Source organism: Podarcis bocagei, assembly GCF_964188305.1.
Source record: "Podarcis bocagei genome assembly, chromosome: 8".
Taxonomy (NCBI): Eukaryota; Metazoa; Chordata; class Lepidosauria; order Squamata; family Lacertidae; genus Podarcis; species Podarcis bocagei.
Window position 1 is genome coordinate 35,685,293 of NC_138133.1, and position 18,063 is coordinate 35,703,355.

At 41.2% G+C, this 18,063-nt stretch overlaps 1 protein-coding gene across 2 annotated transcripts in view; it reads left to right on the plus strand.

Annotated features, from left to right (window-relative positions):
• MBP (myelin basic protein) overlaps positions 1-18,063 on the plus strand; it is a 77,548-nt gene that overhangs the window by 37,242 nt on the left and 22,243 nt on the right. For both annotated transcript variants that reach the window (XM_081205828.1, XM_081205829.1), the window contains exon 3: positions 12,997-13,424. In XM_081205828.1, coding sequence (XP_081061954.1) covers positions 12,997-13,424 — 428 coding nt within the window. The remainder of the gene's footprint in view (positions 1-12,996; positions 13,425-18,063) is intronic.

Below are 18,063 nucleotides of genomic sequence, written 5' to 3' on the forward strand. Positions count from 1 at the left end.
AAGAACAAAAACAAACCAGAAATCCCACAACACATTTAAAAGGGCATCGGATCTCAATCAGCCAAAGGCCTGGTTGAAGACGAACCTTTTCGCCTGACACCTAAAGGTGTATAATGAAGGTGCCAAGCAAACCAACCCACAAGTAGAAAGCCACTGCAGAAAAGGCCTATTCTTGTGTTACCACCCTCCAGACCTCTCATGGAAGTGGCACATGAAGAAGGGCCTCAGAGGATGATCTCAGGGGCCAGGTAGGTTCATACTCTCCAACGTTTCTCCAATGAAAATAGGCACGTCCCATTCCATAATGATAATTTTACTCTTTAAACCCCAAACATCTCACCGGGTTGCCCCAGCCACTCTGGGCAGCTTCCAACATATATAGAAACATAATAAAACATTAAACATTTTTTTAAAAAAAAACACTTCCCTATACAGGATTGCCTTCAGATGGCTCGGGGGTTGAATAACTCCATACCCTCCAATATTTCGCCAGTGAAAATAAGAACATCCTACGGAAAAGCGGGACATTCTGGGATCAAATCAGAAACTGGGACAGCTTCTCTAAATCAGGGACGTCCCTGGAAAATAGGGACACTTGAAGGGTCTGTAGGTTCATGTGGAGAGAGGTGGTCATTGAGGTGTTGCAGACCTGAGTCATTTAAGGCTTTATAGGCCAAAACCAGCCCTTTGAATTGGGCCTGGAAGCTAATTGGCAGCCAGTGCAGTTGGGCCAGGATCAGTGTAATATACTCAAATCACCCTGCTCTGGAAAGCAACCTGGCCACCAGATTCTGCACCAGCTGAAGTTTCCAAATTGTCTTCAGAAGCAGCCCTACATAAAGCAGTTGCAGTAGTCTAATCTAGAGGTTACCAGAGCATAGACAGCAGTAGTTAGGCTGTCCCTGTCCAGATATGGTTGCAGCTCGGCCACAAGCCAAAGCTGATGCAAGGCACTCTGCGCCACTGAAGCCACCTGAGCCTCAAGTGGCAGCAAAGGATTCGGGAGTACCCTCAAGCTGCATATTGGAAAATCCTATACCAGCTAAGGAATATCTAGAGGTTCAACAAGCTTAAATGGTATTTATTGTTTCTAGAGAGAACATGAAAGACACTTTCTGATGGTGAAATCAATGTGAATTAAGTTGACCCAATTGAGTCTGACTCCAACCCACTGTGTTTGGAGCCTGGAGACCTAAGTTCACATTCCGGCTCAGTTGCTATGGTCCACAGTTGGTTCTGAACCTAGAACCATGGGGATGTCAAATTCATAGCCTGGCCCTAAGCAATTGTCCATGAAGATAACTCTCAGAGGGAGCTTAGTGCTTATTATCAGATGCACAGAAAATACAAAGAGAGATTTCGCTTAACTGAGCTTCGATTCAGCAGATGAGATTAGTTTTTTGCAAAGCACATTCGCAGAACAACAAAAAATGCTTTTGGGAGTTAATCAGTACACAATATGAGCAAAATATAAGTCAAGTGGCAGTGTGGGTGAGCAAGGATCACTGTAGCTCTGTGACAGAGAACATACAGATTCAACCCATGGCATTTCCAGTTAAGAAAGACCCCTGTCCCAAACCCGGGACAGCTATTGTCAGTCAGCGAGTAGACAATACTGAAAAAGATGTATCAGCCATTTGACTCTGTATCAGTTAACTTTCTATGTTCATTGGATCGGGTGCTCTGATGTTCAGAAAGGACATGGAAAAGAAACAACAGGTGGCTTAGGAAATGAATAGTCTTGGTCCTTACAACGTCACAAGCAAAAGAAAGCAGAGAGGCCAATGACAGAAGTGTTGGATGAGGGAGTGCTCCCAATGAACTAAGATCAGAAAAGGCCAAAGGGTGGTTTCTGTGAATGGAAGGAAAACTTGGAAAGGGAATGAGTAGAGAGGAAAGGCTCATGCAGCCATTAGCCATATAGATAAGGGAAGCTGAAGATCACAATGCTTGACTGAAAGTTTAAACTGTGGGAAGGTTTACATTATCATCATTGGGACTATTGCATTTTCTAAATGGAGAGGACTGTCAGTAGTTTGATCCCTTTTTAAATGTTAACTTTTCTGGCAAAAGCAAACTGTGCCCCTCCTCCCCCTGCCTGTGTGGGCCTACTAGATTATGCAGTGTGCGAACAAAGGCATTTTGAAAAGCTCGCAGAAGCTCAGTGCAAATCTTCTTGCTCTTCCCCCTACACAATAGTCAATAGGACCCAGAAGGGACTATGCTTTCTGGTGCTGTGCTCCTCGCAGTCCTGCCTAAAGGGGTATTTGGGGACATGCTGGAGTGCATAATAGGATCTCTGCAAGGGCTTTCCAGAGCAGATTTCATCCCAATCAGTTTGATCCTTAGCACAAACTAATTTTACTCAGTTAAGGAAATTTGCCATAATGCGTGTAAGAAGCTTGCTGTTAGAAACAAAAAACAACAACAACTCTTTCTTCTGATGTGTCTTAACTCAGAAGACATATTTGCATGCCCTTGTTGAAGAGGAACATTTTCCTTTTAACTCTAGTTTTCTAAATTCCCCCACCACTATCAATCCTCCAGCTATAGATACTATTGGATGTGCTTTGGAGTAAGTGATGTGTTTGTGGGTTTGGCCCAACACGCTTGACCAGTTTCCCATATGAACTGAGCATGTGCCCAGAAATATACTCCAGAATCTTCTTTGTTTCATAGGGGTTCCATGGAAGATTTTCAGGGTGCATTAAGCAGCCAAGTGTTCCTTGAAAGCACAAAGTCTGAAAACCACTAATCTATAGAAACCCCTGGCCATAAGAAACTCACCTCTCCTTCTACTCTAGTCATCACAATAATATAGAAAATGAGGTGAAATGTGTTTCTTCAGTGTTCATGTAAAAATGTAAAATGCCTTTAAAATGAAGTTTTACAAAACTGCATTTTGAATCATGGATGATCTATGATTGGTACATTTGATTATGTAATTTGGTTTCTAGCTTATCCTTTCCTAATAATTTGGGGCATATACAATAAGACTAGAAACATTCCATCTCTGCGAAATCCTGGTTGCATGACAGGCTGAATATTTTTTAAATGCGCACTTTTCCAGAAACTGTTCATTCTCAACGTTGATGAACGTCTGGGGAAAGAGTGTTCCACAGTTGTGGGCAATCACTAAAAAAGCCAGCCTCTCTCTGTTTTGCAGAGTTCCATAAATTATACATAATCTGCAAAAGTTCCCTTTTCCATATTTTTAGGGACCACAGAACTCAAAGCCATGGAAATTATTAACACTGTGTGGTTTACTGAATTATGAGGTGTTTTGTTAAATGCTCCCCCATATTTAGCCTAATGGAGGCAGTCCCTCATTTGACTTTGCTGTTGCCAGTAGCTTTCATAAAAGGTATGTGCGAAAAGCAGTGCGAGATTCTAGGAGTACCAGCATCTGTGTTTCTTTTTGGGCACAGTGAAGTCTGTGGTGTCTTTATGATATATGGTTTATCTTCACATATATGCAACCTGAACCTACGATGGAGGGGTTCACTGCATTACTCCCCAAGAGATTTCTGTTCCTTTCTGGACTACAGCCCTGCAGCCTAACAGCAAAAAGCCATTTCCCTCTGACCCGTAACTTCCTCCTGTCAGCTTTCATCACATTGTTTCTCCCAAGTTTTCATGGACTCTGCTTTTTCTAACACCAGCCAAAGCCCCACTCCTTTGATGTGCTCATGGATCATTATCCCCAGGCCATTACATCAAAGGAAAACAGTCAGACTCCATTACTTTTTACACTTGTCTTATACTTGTTGATACCACAGGATTAGGGATGTGTGGCACACATCTTAGCACACAGAGTCTGACTTAATGAGCCTTCTCACATGGTAATTTCAGAGAACTAACAGCCTCTAACACACATCTTAAGACAAATAGGTCTGACATCCCATTTTAACATACTAGTTCTAATTAAATCCCAACATATACCAAACACAGGCATTTAGCACCCTTTTAGAGTATTTTAAAGTGAATGGCTTTTAAACTTTTCATTTGTATTCCTTTAGAACCTATTTTCTGAAACACAGTGGCACAGTTCAGATGTCAAATTCTTGGGCTGATAAGTCATGGTTCATTGACCCACAGAAGAACCATGTTCCTGCATCTCTGCCTTCTCACTCAATTCTTTATCTTTCCCCTTAACACACTTCGATTCAGTGCTTCTGTAGGGATGCGGGTGGCGCTATGATCTAAACCACTGAGCTTCTCGGGCTTGCCAATCAGAAGGTCGGCAGTTCAAATCCCCGCAACTGGGTGAACTTCCATTGCTCTGTTCCAGCTCCTGCCAACCTAGCAGTTTGAAAGCATGCCAGTGCAAATAGATAACTAGGTATCACTGCGGTGGGAAGGTAAACAGCGTTTCCGTGCACTCTGGTTTCCATCACAGTGTTCCATTTCTCCAGAAGCGGTTTAGTCATGCTGGCCACATGACCCAGAAAACTCTTTGGACAAACACCGGCTCCCTTGGTCTGAAAGTGAGATGAGCGCCACAACCCCATAGTTGCCTTTGACTGGACTTAACTGTCCAGGGGTCCTTTACCTTTACTTTACCTTTTCAGTGCTTCTGTCCAGGATCAGATCCTGGTTTCATAACCTAGTTTGCCTGCAGTAATTAAACTGCAGTTTTCTGGTCAGGATGTCATAGGAAACGATGATTTAATCTGCTGGGGCAGCAGTACCAAAGCTAGGCATATTTCCAAATCAACCCCACTCTAAAATGTTGGATCTGTCAGTCTTTGCTCCTGCTATACTTCTGGATCAGAGGATAGTATCACTTGCTATTTCCTCACATATTTGAAGCATAGAAAGAGAGTGGGAAGAGGAACCTAACAATGTAATGGCCAAAACTTTAATGGCTGCTTTGATCTTGTTGGTAACAACTCCCAGAGTATGAAGACAAATGAATATACAGGAAAGGTTAAAAAAGAAAGAAATGTGTCACTTTTGATGACAGAAATGGATTTTCTACAGGGAAATGTTTTTACATTTCAAAATTAATTAACTGCACCAAACAACTCTCTTCTCCACAACCTTTTTTTGCACACGGTGGCTGTTTCAATCTAATATTGAAGAATTGGGGTTTCTTTTAGAGAGCAACAAAACACTTTGAAATAGAATGGAATCAAACAGCCCTTAATCTCGAAAACACCATTTCCATCACCAATATGATCATGACGGCGATTGTTATTACAATTTTGCCTTTTCTGGAAACCATTCAAAGACAATACTTTCGACAATATATAATTACGTTACCGTATAAAAAATGCTAAAGTTGCCACAATAAAACATGCTTGAAAGCTGCAGTCATAAAAAGTCCTAAGAACAGGAGGTAATTAAATGTTTCAAGATCCCAGCCGATCTACAGGGAGAAAGTACTTTTGGAGGCAGTGACAAAAAGTTCCTATCTCTTTTTTACTACAAATGCCTTGGTACTTGAATCAGAGAAAAGATGCACGAAACAATGTGTTACCCAGGAGTAAGCATGGACCAATGGTACCAAATAGTATGGGAAACAGCCCTACTAGAAAAATTAGCCAACTGAAACTGACAGGGGGAGAAATAGAAGACAACACCTTCACCCCGGTATGGCTCCCCTTTATCATACACAGCCCAGCAAGACAATGACAAAAACCCACCAACAGCATACAAATCAATATGGCTAACCTGATCCAAAACACCCACCCACCCCACTCACACATGAAAACAAAGAGCACCACAGCCAACCACAAATGAAGAACCACATCCTAGGCCAACCCCAACCTCTCTCATCACCAAAGGAACACAAGTGAACAGCAAAGAACCTGCACAAGCAATGCTGACACCAAACCCTACATATAGTAAGTAAAATAGAAACATCGCCACACGACCCCACCCATCTTTCCCCCTTCTCCACCTCTTTCCCCCCTTTCTTCCTAATGTCTCAACAAATGAAACTGATTTATAAAAATGTTACATGGGGGAAAAATATACAAGAGCGAGAGACATTGCACACACTTTTGTAAATCAAGAAAATCTTTAATAAAAAACAAACAAACAATGTGTTAGCCACTCCAGAGCTATGGTTTTCACAGATAAAAAACATAAAACCCATCAAATAAAGCGAATAAAGGTTTGTTTGTTTGTTTACGTCTAAATAATGTATTTAGGTTAGGTATCAACAACTGATCTATTGAATCACAGCTGGAATGTGCCGTCAGTAGTAAAACAGCACAGATGCTCTTGCCTATGTTGGGCAAGGTACTCAGTATTTGAATTGGTGGTGGCCAAACAAGAGGAAATAAAATAAGTAAATCCATTGCTGGCTTCACATGTCCTCCTATAGACCAGAAATGGGGAACTTGTGGCCCACCAGATGTTTTTGGACTACAACTCCCGTCATCCCTGATCATTGGTCAGGCTGGCTGGAAGTGATGAGAGATACATATGGGAGAACAGCATACGAAAAAATAAAGGTTAGGCCACTTTGAGCCCTGGAAGCCATGATCCTCACTTGAGATCAGCAAATGAGAAAATATAATTATTATTATTATTATTATTATTATTATTATTATTATTATTCTCCCAAGAAAATATTAAAAACACAATAAAACATCAATCATTAAAAACTTCCATGAACATGTCTTCTAAAGGTCAAATAGACTTGCCACTTGCCCTCACTTCAATTAGCACTGAAAATAGCATGACATTTGAGATCTGTTGCTAAGATAAGTGTTTCTTTTCTTCTTTTCTTTAAGCTTATTACAGGGAAATAGCATGCCCACTGCATATCTCCAGCACATAATTTCTCTATAAACTTGCATAAAGCATAAGCAGTGAGTTCATTATTATACTGTGGACATCCATCTTAAAGAGGTTGATTTCCTCTCTGCAAGCCACTTTTGTTCCACATAAGGCTGCCAACCCAAAGTTATCATAGGTGTTCATTAATAGATTTATGACATGGAAGACAGCTAAGCATTCCTTTCCTGAAGCAACTCTTAATAGTCTGTAGAATGAATGCTTATATATCTTCATTTGAACAATTCACTTTCTGTAAAATAGGAGGCAAACTTCCACAGGAAAAAAAAAAGAGGGGAGGGGGAATATTACATTTTCATCATGCCACATTTTGTACTCTCTGTTGTGTGAGATGCTTATAGCTAAACAAAAACTATGTTCTAAACACACAAAGGATGGTTTCTGCTTGAAATGTGTGGGTGCCTTGACAGAATTTATTTGTTGAGAAAGCTTTGGGGTTTTATTTTATTTCTTGGGTCTCTGCGGGGTTGTCTGGATGTATGCCACATGCTTTTCATAGATTCCAAATTTCTGCCATAGCAAATCCCACTGGCTGCAACCACAGGCTTTTGTTTCCTGCTCCTTCTCCCCCATGACCCTCAGTAATCTGAATCTATGCCAGACGTACTTAGAAAACAAGGAGGATGTGCTGCAAACTAGGCCCACACTACCAAATTCCACTTGAGAGCCATTGTTCTACTTCATCTTGACAAATCAGCTTGTGCCCCAGTGTGTGAAAATACATTACAATCTGAAAGTTACTTCAATTTTTATTATCAACTAATTAAAAAAAAGGGGGGGACATGGGTGGCGCTGTGGGTAAAAGCCTCAGCGCCTAGGGCTTGCCAATCGAAAGGTCGGGGGTTTGAATCCCCGCGGCGGGGTGCGCTCCCGTTGCTCGGTCCCAGCGCCTGCCAACCTAGCAGTTCGAAAGCACCCCTGGGTGCAAGTAGATAAATAGGTACCGCTTACCAGCGGGAAGGTAAATGGCGTTCCGTGTGCTGCGCTGGCTCGCCAGATGCAGCTTTGTCACGCTGGCCACGTGACCCGGAAGTGTCTCCGGACAGCGCTGGCCCCCGGCCAATAGATGTGAGATGGGCGCACAACCCTAGAGTCTGTCAAGACTGGCCCGTACGGGCAGGGGTACCTTTACCTTTACCTAATTTAAAAATATATATTTTGAATGTAAAATAAACAGGTGTTAAGTTCACAGACTACATTCCAGAAAAAGTGTGTATCATTTAATTACATTTTTATGTTTCTTTGGTAAAGATGCTTATGTATTCAAGGAATACATACTTGCTTTTGTTGTATCAACATGAAGGTGATTTTATTTATTTTATTTTTCAGTTTATAGCCCACCCTTCCTCACAAAGAAGCCCAGGGTGGCAAATCTGGACTCTCATTTTTCCAAACTAGTGATGGAGCAAATTCCTTCATTTGGGTTCCAACTTTGGAAAATCAGTTGGTTTACCAAGCACAATTCCATTTCAAGCCACATCTGACGCTACCTCATCTCCATCTATGAGACCTCGTCTTTCCCCCAGAACTTTCCCCCATGAGCCTATGAATCCTCACTCAACCAACTACTACCTGCCTCCCTCCAGACCCCTTCCTCACCACTCATCCACTTACCTGCTCTATGTGGGATGGGGAAAGGAGGTGGGGGTTCTCTCTGGCCTTCCCCCTTCCTGGGGCCAGGCACAGAAGCTCTGGTAAATAGAAGCTTCCAAGTGCTCCTGGAATCTAGCTTAATCATAGCAGCATGCCATGAGTCAGAGGAAAAGTGGGACCATTCTCTATCCCACTGCCGGAGAACCAGGAAAGGCAATTAAGTGTGGGGGGGGTGGGCGTTTGGAAGCTGGTTGGGTGAAAAGTAGGGAGTGACTGACTTCTCCATCTCAGATTAAAAATTGAGATTGAGGAAATTGGAGGTGGTGTTTGAGGTAAGCTTCATGAGCCACCAATTCCTGAGCTAAGAGTTTTGGCAACTTCATCAATATTGTGCTCCGTATAGCTAATGCAAACAGACACCGACCACTTACTTCACAACTGTACAAAGGTTGGGTACAGATTCAACCTTGCATTTGTCCATCTACTGCATCTTTAACCTGTCTTCATGTGAATTTTCAGGTTTTATTGTCATGGACAGCAGCTCCTACAAGACATTTTTTTCCACTTGGGTAATTGACAAGGCTTTGGGGTCAATTCTGGGGTCAATCTGCATCATTTGGTTCTACATGACTTTTAGAACACTCTGGCAAGAGACACTTCACAGGATATTTCAGCACATCTTCAGGTTTCATGAAGTAAAAATTTGTTCTGCATAACCAAAGATACTTTGCATTGTACATAGAAGCCCCTGAAATTCTATGACATTCCACAAGTATTCTCAATGACTTTGAAGTGTTTTGTTTTTTTGGCTTTTAGTACCCGTTTAATAGAATCATACTTCATCTTTGAGTCAAAGAGAACAAAGTGTACTGATCTAAAATTCCAACACTGCAAAACCCACAGGTTTCACAGATAAAATTGCATTAACCATTTCTTCAGAGGAATTCATTCAAAGCATGATAAAATTATGTTGAACTTTTGCACTGAAGTGTATTTAACTCAGGAGATTGGAAGAGCCTTAATGACAAAAGGAAAGTAAGAGATAACAGTTAAGAGCAGGTACTCACGGTGTCCCTACGAATCAAACTGTGTGTAATTAACTTGAACAGGGTATATGAACGGAATGGTTTTCTTATTCTGAAATAATGAGTCAGACAAAGCTCACTCAGATGCAGTGATCAGGACTACTTCAAAGACAAAGAATTGGAGACAAAAGCAGTGGCTCATTACATTGTAATATCTGACAATTTTAATACATATGGTTTCAGTTCTGAAATTATTCTAGCAGTGTTGGATTGAACAGAAAAAAACTTAAACTACATTTAGAAAATGGTGCATCAATCGTATTTATGAGGGTTTTTTAAATTATCAAGCATGGTATTAGGATGTCCCAAAATTATGCCTCATGCCTCTTCCAACAGAAGAATAGGCACATTAATAAATTTATGGTATATAATGTATGGACAAAGAGCAGAAATTACTCATATATATTTGCATGGGTTAGTACACACACACACACACACACACACACACACACACAACCTTACCCAGTCATATAGCCAGGAATAATTATTAAATAATTCTAGTATTCTGCATACCAGCAACCTATGGCCTAAACAGAAGCTGTGTATAGGGACTGCACTTTTATTAAGACATTTGCTTTTAAACATGATGCTGACATAGTAAATGTTTTTGGGGTGCCCAGAATCTTACCTAGACTGGAACCAAGTTTGTCCCCATGCTACTACGTTATTGTGGTGGCTGTTGAGTGGGAAAGTATTGGCAGGCCTGAGGCCTTGTGTTGCCAACCTCCCATCAATCAGGCTGGTCAAAATCTATTCCTTTTTCGTTTATCATTTTATCTCTGCTACTCTGCAAGTGCAGGTAAGTACACCTATGGTTGTGCTGTACCTTTTAAAACGGTGACACTCCACTGTAGGGAGCAGGAGAATAAAAGCTCTCAATACATATTTTCCTTACTAAAGGAAGGCATAAGATGTTCTAGCTAGTATTGGGAGAAGCTCCTTTTGTGGCACAAATGCTTTCCTTTGTTGGCCGGAAATAAATGCATTCACTGACACAAAGCACAACTGTTGTAAAAATATTAGCATGCAGATGCTCTGGTGTTTTGTTAATGCATTTAATTAAAAACAATAGCTTCATTGTTCTGTCCGTTCCCCCCACCACCCTGGAATGAATGTGTATTATGGCATAGAATCTTGCTAGTGTTGATGAATAAAATTCCTTATATTGTGTTGGTTGCTCACAGGGTCTTTATGCAGGAATTAATATCTGATTTAATTCCAATCTCAAAAAGACTTGGGGTAGCAACATTTTCACAGAATTGCAAGGGATCGACCTCTTTACATCTCCACAGTCAGCGACAAAGTTGCTAAAGTCCAGACAAGCAACAGAAATGTTGCTACTAAACACAGCCCTTTTCCGTTTTTAATTACATTCATGGGTTTCTTTGGAAACTGTTATCCCTGTCACTGAGGCCAAGCAGGTATGACTGAGCTCAGACCCTGCAGACGGTCCAAGCAAGCGGGGCGGGGCATGCATTCAAATGCAAAAGTACTCAAATTCCCCCCTCCCTTAAAGAAAAGAAAAAGTTGGTTGCAAATTTTTAAAAAAGCTGCAGTTTCAGGAAAAGGAATAGTGCGTGCATATGTGTCAATGGCAACAAAATATGAACACAAGGGTTGCGACAGGGATTACCAGAAGTGATGAGATGCTGTTGGAATCTCTGGCAGTCTGCTAGCAGCAAGGCATAATCCCCAACAGAAAACGTGACAGAGAGATCAGAAAGCTGTTCTATTTGCTTCATCCAGCGCAGCTTTCCTCTCAGTTCCTCCACCTTCTGCCTGTTCCTTCTGCATCAGTTTTAAAACACTGTCTGCCACAGTGGCTCTCTATCTCTGCTCTAGTTCTGCCAGAGCACATGTCCCGGCCTTGGAACATTCTTCCTGGCACGGAGCACCTGTCACCAACAGTAGCAATATTCTGAGACTGGCAGAGGACCTTGAAATTCTCTATACTTTGGGCTCATAAGAAGAACCTGGCTGGATCCAGACAAAGGCCTGTCTAGTGTGGCATTCAACCAGATGCCATGGCGAAGCTTTCAAGCAAGACATGAGTGCAACGGCCCTCTCCCACTGCTGTCCTCTGATCCTGGATCCTCTGGTTGAAGTAGGGATCAATGGGTTTATTGAATCCCCTTTCAAAATGGTCCAAGTTGGTGGCCATCTCTGCATCTTAGGGGAGCATAAATCATGCATGACGGGAAGGAGTGTAGTGTACCATTTGTCATGAATCACCCACCATTCATTTTCATTGGATGACCCTGGGTTCTAGTATTGTGGAACTCCCCTTTTTTTCCCTAAACAAAAAGCCCCAAACTTTTTAAGTTGCTCCAACTTCCTCATTGTTACGCTTGCTCTTTTCTGCACCAGTGGTGATGTGATTGCTTGGGCAAAACACGTGTCAATTCCAGACAGGTCATATGAGGACTGAGTACCACTTTTTTGTACATGTGTGAACAGTCGTTCCCCCCCCCCCCCGCAAATGGTGGTGAATCTCTTTTTCCTCTGAGTAAGCAGTTATGCCAGAGTAGATTTGCTAATAAGACTCCCCCCCAAATGAAATCTGTCCATGTAATTATTTCTCATCATTGCAAGTTAGGCTGGATAGTGAAGATGCATATTTGCTTATTTAAAATGTTACTTAATGTCTATCATCAGAAGACTCTAGGGTCTGTACAAATGTTTGAATAACCAGATATAAATACAATTTTAAAGCAACAGGTAAGTATAATATATGACAAAAAGCAAAACTAAAAATAGAAATCACCTCACCTGGAAAAAAACCTGCAACCTAAAATGCCAGGGCAAATAACAGGCTTGCAGTGTCAGTACCAGTGAGGGTATTCCAAAGTCAGGGTGCCGCCCAAAAAAAGGCCCTGTGTGAGCACTTAGTATATCTCTACTAAAGAGGGTGTTTGAAGCAGGATCTCTCCAGAGGATCTTAATACCTGGGCAGCCTGGTATGCAAAGAGGGGGTCCTTCAGGTATTTGGGTCCTAAGCTATTTGGGACTTTAAAGCACCAGCGCCATAAATAGGACCCAGAAATGACTAGTCAGCCAGTGTAGATTTTCCCAGATAGTTTTTCAGGATTATCATGGTCCAGAACCTAACATAGCTGTTTAGAGGATACATTTACACTTACACTTGTGTAGCCTAAACGTTAGGTTATCAGTCATTACAAATTTGTTCTGATACTCTCCTGCAAAAACAGGCAAAGCAAAAGGGTGCCCTATCTTGTTAAAAACTAAAGACCTTTGCCTTTCTTCCAAATACAGGTTTCAGTAAATAAAATAGGCATGCACCAGCCTGACAACTCTTCTCCCTGCTATATTCTGATAAAAATTAATATATCTGTACTGGAGCTGGTAGAAGGCAGTTCTGTTGCAACTGCACATAATCTATGGACTTTGTGTGAAGCAGCAAACCCAAGGCAAGGGGAAGAAAGCTGCATTGTTCCAGCTCTCTGTTTTTCAGAGGCCTGCATTCATATCTCATCCTTGTTGTTTGCAGGAGAGGCAGATGTGAACCAGAACAATGGGACCTCCTCTAAGAGCACAGCGGTGACAGACTCCAAGGGCGCAGCAGACCCAAAGAATGCCTGGAAGGAGGCCAACCCAGCTGACACGACTGGTCGTCCCCATTTGGTCCGCCTCTTTTCCCGAGATGCCCCAGGGAGAGAAGACAACACCTTCAAAGACCGGCCCTCTGAATCAGATGAGCTACAGACCATTCAGGAAGACAGTGCAGCAGCTTCTGAGAACTCGGATTTGATGGCTTCACAGAAACGCTCCTCTTTCCGGCATGGATCCAAACTTGCAACTGCAAGTACAATAGACCATGCTAGACATGGATCCCCCAGAAGATACAGGGAACCGGGTCTACTTGACTCACTGGGCAGATTCTTTGGAGGTGACAAACATTATCCCCGGAGGGGCAAGGTGAGCTCAGAGGAAAGGAGAACAGAATAGCTGCAATGAAGTCAAGAATTGTAAAAGGATGGGTGGGAGGAAACTCAAGAGAACGCAATAACCTCCGTAGAGCAACGGTTGACTTAGCCTTCAGAATTGTGTTTATCCATTTCTAATGTGATAATTGGCTGTTATGACAATTTTAGAAATAATGCATTAGAGAATGTTACTACAGACAGTCCCCTTTTAAATTGACCTGAACTTCTAATTACCCCTAATCCTCTTCTAACTTAATGCTGAGATTATTTTTACATCAGGATGTGATGCTCTGAGGCTCCCTTGGGGAGATTTGTTGTTAACTGGTTGTAAGTAGTACCTATGGTGGGAAAAGGCTTGGTGTTCTTTTGAATTTTTTCCTCCCCATCAGTGATATTTTCCTTGCAATGTTTCTCAAAATCTGACTGGAAAGGAGTCACAGAAAGACAATTGTTTACAGCAGCTCTGTGATAGCTTTATAGACACTGACTTTAGTTTAACGTCTGTTGGCTTCATGTCTGTTTATGACTCTTGATGGCATTTGTAACCCCAGGCTGTGTCGTGAGACTAACATGAAGCTTTGTGAAACCAGGGGACAGCTCACCAACCCTAATGCCTTTTGTTTCTTTTCTGAGAGAAACAAAACAGAACGCAGGAATTGTGACAAGATCGGACCACATCTGTATTAACTTGTGCTTTTTCATGGATGAATGTTTGAAGGTTCGCAGTGCAAATCTGTGCATGTCTAGGCAAATGTGTATAGAAGTGCTGCCTTAATAGAGGAAAATACTTTTCAGCTAGTTTGGGGGATGTCAGTAGCAAAAGCACTGCCAATGCACACATATAATTGTGTACTGTTCAAAAGATGAGAAGTGGAATGAAGCAGGAGAATGGTACACACATTTGAAGAAGGGAAACCAGTTCCTTCACTGCTGTTAATGTATCATTGCAGTGTTTGCTAAACTATTTGGCTACTGGCTGTTATATTTTGTATTTTTATAGCTAACATTTTTGATCTGGCAAATAATTTTGAAGAGTTAATAACTTCTCTGGGTGTAAGGGACAGAGGGTCAGTGGTAGAGCTTTGCATTTAGAAGATCTCTGGTTCAATCCTCAGCATCTTCAAGGTATGGCTAGGAAAGACCTCTGCAGAGCAACCACCTTATGTAGACATTATTGAGCCAGAGAGACCATTGACCTGACTGGGTATAAGGTAGCTTCAGCTGCTGCTGCAAGAGAAGTCATTGTTATTAAGTGCTGATGCGCTTTCTCTCTTCCATCCACCCTGAGGCAAAGTTCACACTTGATTTTGCTCTGCCTATAAAGAAAGGTGTCTTTTTACATTCTCAAGCACTTGCCCCTTGACTCTAGTTTTTTTCCCCCTTTTGTTTCAGAATATTTTAATAAAACTTTTTTTAAAAACCCCATTGCAGTGCACCTAGTTCTTAAATGCTTTAGCATTGATCAGAGACCATGAGGCAGATCAAAAAAGTCATGAGCTTCTTGGTTGGTAGTAGTCACTGATACTGGTAGTTGGGCTAGTAGTTGGTCCAAAAGGTGAGACATTCCATACTCTCTTTTTAAATTAAAGTATTGATTTGCTTCACTCTCCAGTCCTGGAAAAGTCACTTAACAGAAAGTTGGCAGCAATTGTAAAAAAATAGCCAAGCAAGTATAGTTGGCTTTAGTTCAGTTTAGATCAATTTCTAAGGGAGTTTGCATCATGACAGTATTGCCCTTGATGGCCAACTAGCTCAAATCTGGCTCAAACTGAAATTGAAATGTTGTGATGTCACAAAACTGACAGGTATAGCACGAAGACACTATTTCCCATAGATTAGGAGATCACTAAGGGGTGAACCCACACCTACAATAAGCAGTCACTACATGTTCTGAAATGTAAGTGATTCAAAAGTATTCATTTCAAGCATTTGGTGATAAGTGATTTACATCTGGTTCAGACTGTGGATATTTCTGTATTTAGCTATAATTGTGAAATCTATTTGTCTGTTAGGAGTGGAGTTGCATATAGATAGACACTCTCATGTGAAAAATCATCTTTTGTATTGTTGATCCTAGCACACTGCTGTAGATTTTCACTGCCACAACTGGTACATTTAAATCTGCATAACTCATAGTCCAGTGCCTACAGAACAAAAATAAAAGGTTATGAATTATTCCAAATACTATTTAGCTGCAACAGAACAACTGCTTTTTAAATGTTGACTTTCATATATCTTGGCCAGTCAGTGAAGAACTGGCTGTGCCATTGTGTGACAACATTGTGCTCTCAGAAATAATAATGCTGGTAATGAACAATATCTCCTGGGAATTCATTCCAGGAGACTTTCAATGCTGGAAGTTAACTCAGCAAGTGCCACAAATATTTGTTAATACTAGCTGTGCATGTGTGTTTTTAAGGAAAGCATAAAGTTATTAGTGTCATTCAATCGTCTTGAATAGTATGGGTTTCAGATAAGAATTGTTACTTCATTATTATGTCAAAGTTGCTGGAAATGTAGGTATATGTATTTAAAAACATAATGATTGCTAATTATTGTGTGTAATAGTAAAACAAACACTGATGCACTTTGAAAGTGTCTAGAAAAAGGTTTTTTTAAATTAAAAATTAAAAAAAGCTGAGGCAGACACAGAAACTAAACCCTGCAAATATACTTCATCACACACTCAAAGAGTATCTTTGCCAGAGACAGGAATTATCACCAACTGAATGTAGCTGCTGATAACCCTGCCTTTGAGTGTGCACCAAGCCAACATGGTAAACATGCGACAATGTAGAACTTAGGTACATGGAAAGGAATATAAAGACGCAGGGTAAGGAGATAATGGAAGAGGTCTTTTTCCAGACTTAGAGGATATGCTCCCTAGGGTCCATTGGTAAGGATTCCCAAAGCTCCAACTAATTATGTAACAGGAGCTGGGGTAATGGTCAGGGCGTTGTTCCAGCCTCCTTTCCCCATCCTGCGGTGCTGGTTCGTATATCTGATCTGCCCACACTCATGTCGGAATGCAGCAAACACAAACATCTTTTTGTCCAGAAAAAGCACTGACATTCAGGCAGAGAGCATGGTGAATTCCTTGTGGAGGCATATTCTTTTCTTATTAACATCCATGGGTGAAGAATACATGCGTGAATAACGCTCCCCTTTGTTTAAAGAGAGGAGGAGGAAGGGGAAAATAGAAGAATGCCGGTCTTGTTTTCGCCTCCCCTGCCTACCCTCTCAAAAGACAGGTTCTCCATTGCTCTGGTATTTGTGATACATCAGGAAAGGGTGGGAGAAAAATAAAATGTACCAATATGAATGTATGGCTATATTGTCTCTCCTTTGTGGCAGAAAACATGCCACCTGTGTTCCCATGGTTAGTACCCATGCACCATCTATCTATCTGTATGTGCAAGTTGGTGGATTCATGTGCAATGCACACATACGTATACAGAAATGAATTGTGAACAGACCTTGATTAAATTATTCTCATTTAAAATTAGGCAAAACTTGACACTTGACTTAACTTCAAGTGAGTCTCTCTGGTGGTATTTCTCTTGGTACATGACAAGTAGTTGCAGCATTAAAAACAAACTTGCAGTCACAGCCCTGTTGTATAATCCAATTAGTCCAGCCTTTGTTGAGGTAGCAAATAACTACTAGACAAATTGTGGACTTTTAAAGGGATGTTTTCCAGCACTGTTATATGTAAGCTAATTAAAAGCCTGTCTGTTTTCAAACATAACAATCTGTACTCTGAAATATTACAGTTTTCAGAATTGCAAAACCCAATATATATTAGGGAAAATCCATTAGATCTAGTGCCAAAGTAAATTTATCAGCCACTTAAGTATTTTCCAGGTTTAGGGTCACAATTAGTACACATTGTGGTAGAACATGCTTAAATACCTACTCAACAGATGCATTAGGCAGTTATGCCTAAATTGTATCTAGTTTGTTCCAATTCCCTCATCAGACTGAGAATGTTTTTTAATTTGTAATTACATCTTCAAGCTATTGCATATTATTTCCAGCTATAGCACCTGTTCTTCCCTTCACGGTTCCTACTTTCTGATGTTTCCTTACCAAGTACTAACTAGCCATAAATAATTCTTCGATCAGTTTTAACCCTTGATCTAACACAGGGGATGGTCCTAAACATTTCCACTGGTCTAGTCGAGGTAGAGATTGCCAGTGTGATGCTTCTGCAACACTGAATCCAGGGAGCCTGATTTGGGGTTGTTGCATTGGCGCAGCTGTCAATCTGGCTGTCAATACAGCCTTCTGAAGGGCATATTATAAGATACTGCATAAAACCTTGCAATCAAGCTGTAGATAACATTCACCACACTATAAAGCAATGACTTGAGCATACACTTCCTTGGAATGAATCTCCACTGAAGTTTAAGGCAACCCCCAATGATGGAGAGAGATAAGGCATCAGACACAAGAAAAATGGGGCAATAATAAGGTTTACAGAACTGGGAGTGATTCGATTAAAAAACCACAACAAACCACAACACAAGCACTGGTCTGGAGAAACCCTGCTGAAGATGCAGATTCATTTGTATTTATTTTGCATCAATTTTCTGAAAGGAGTACCTTCAGCACCTTCTATGAACATAGCA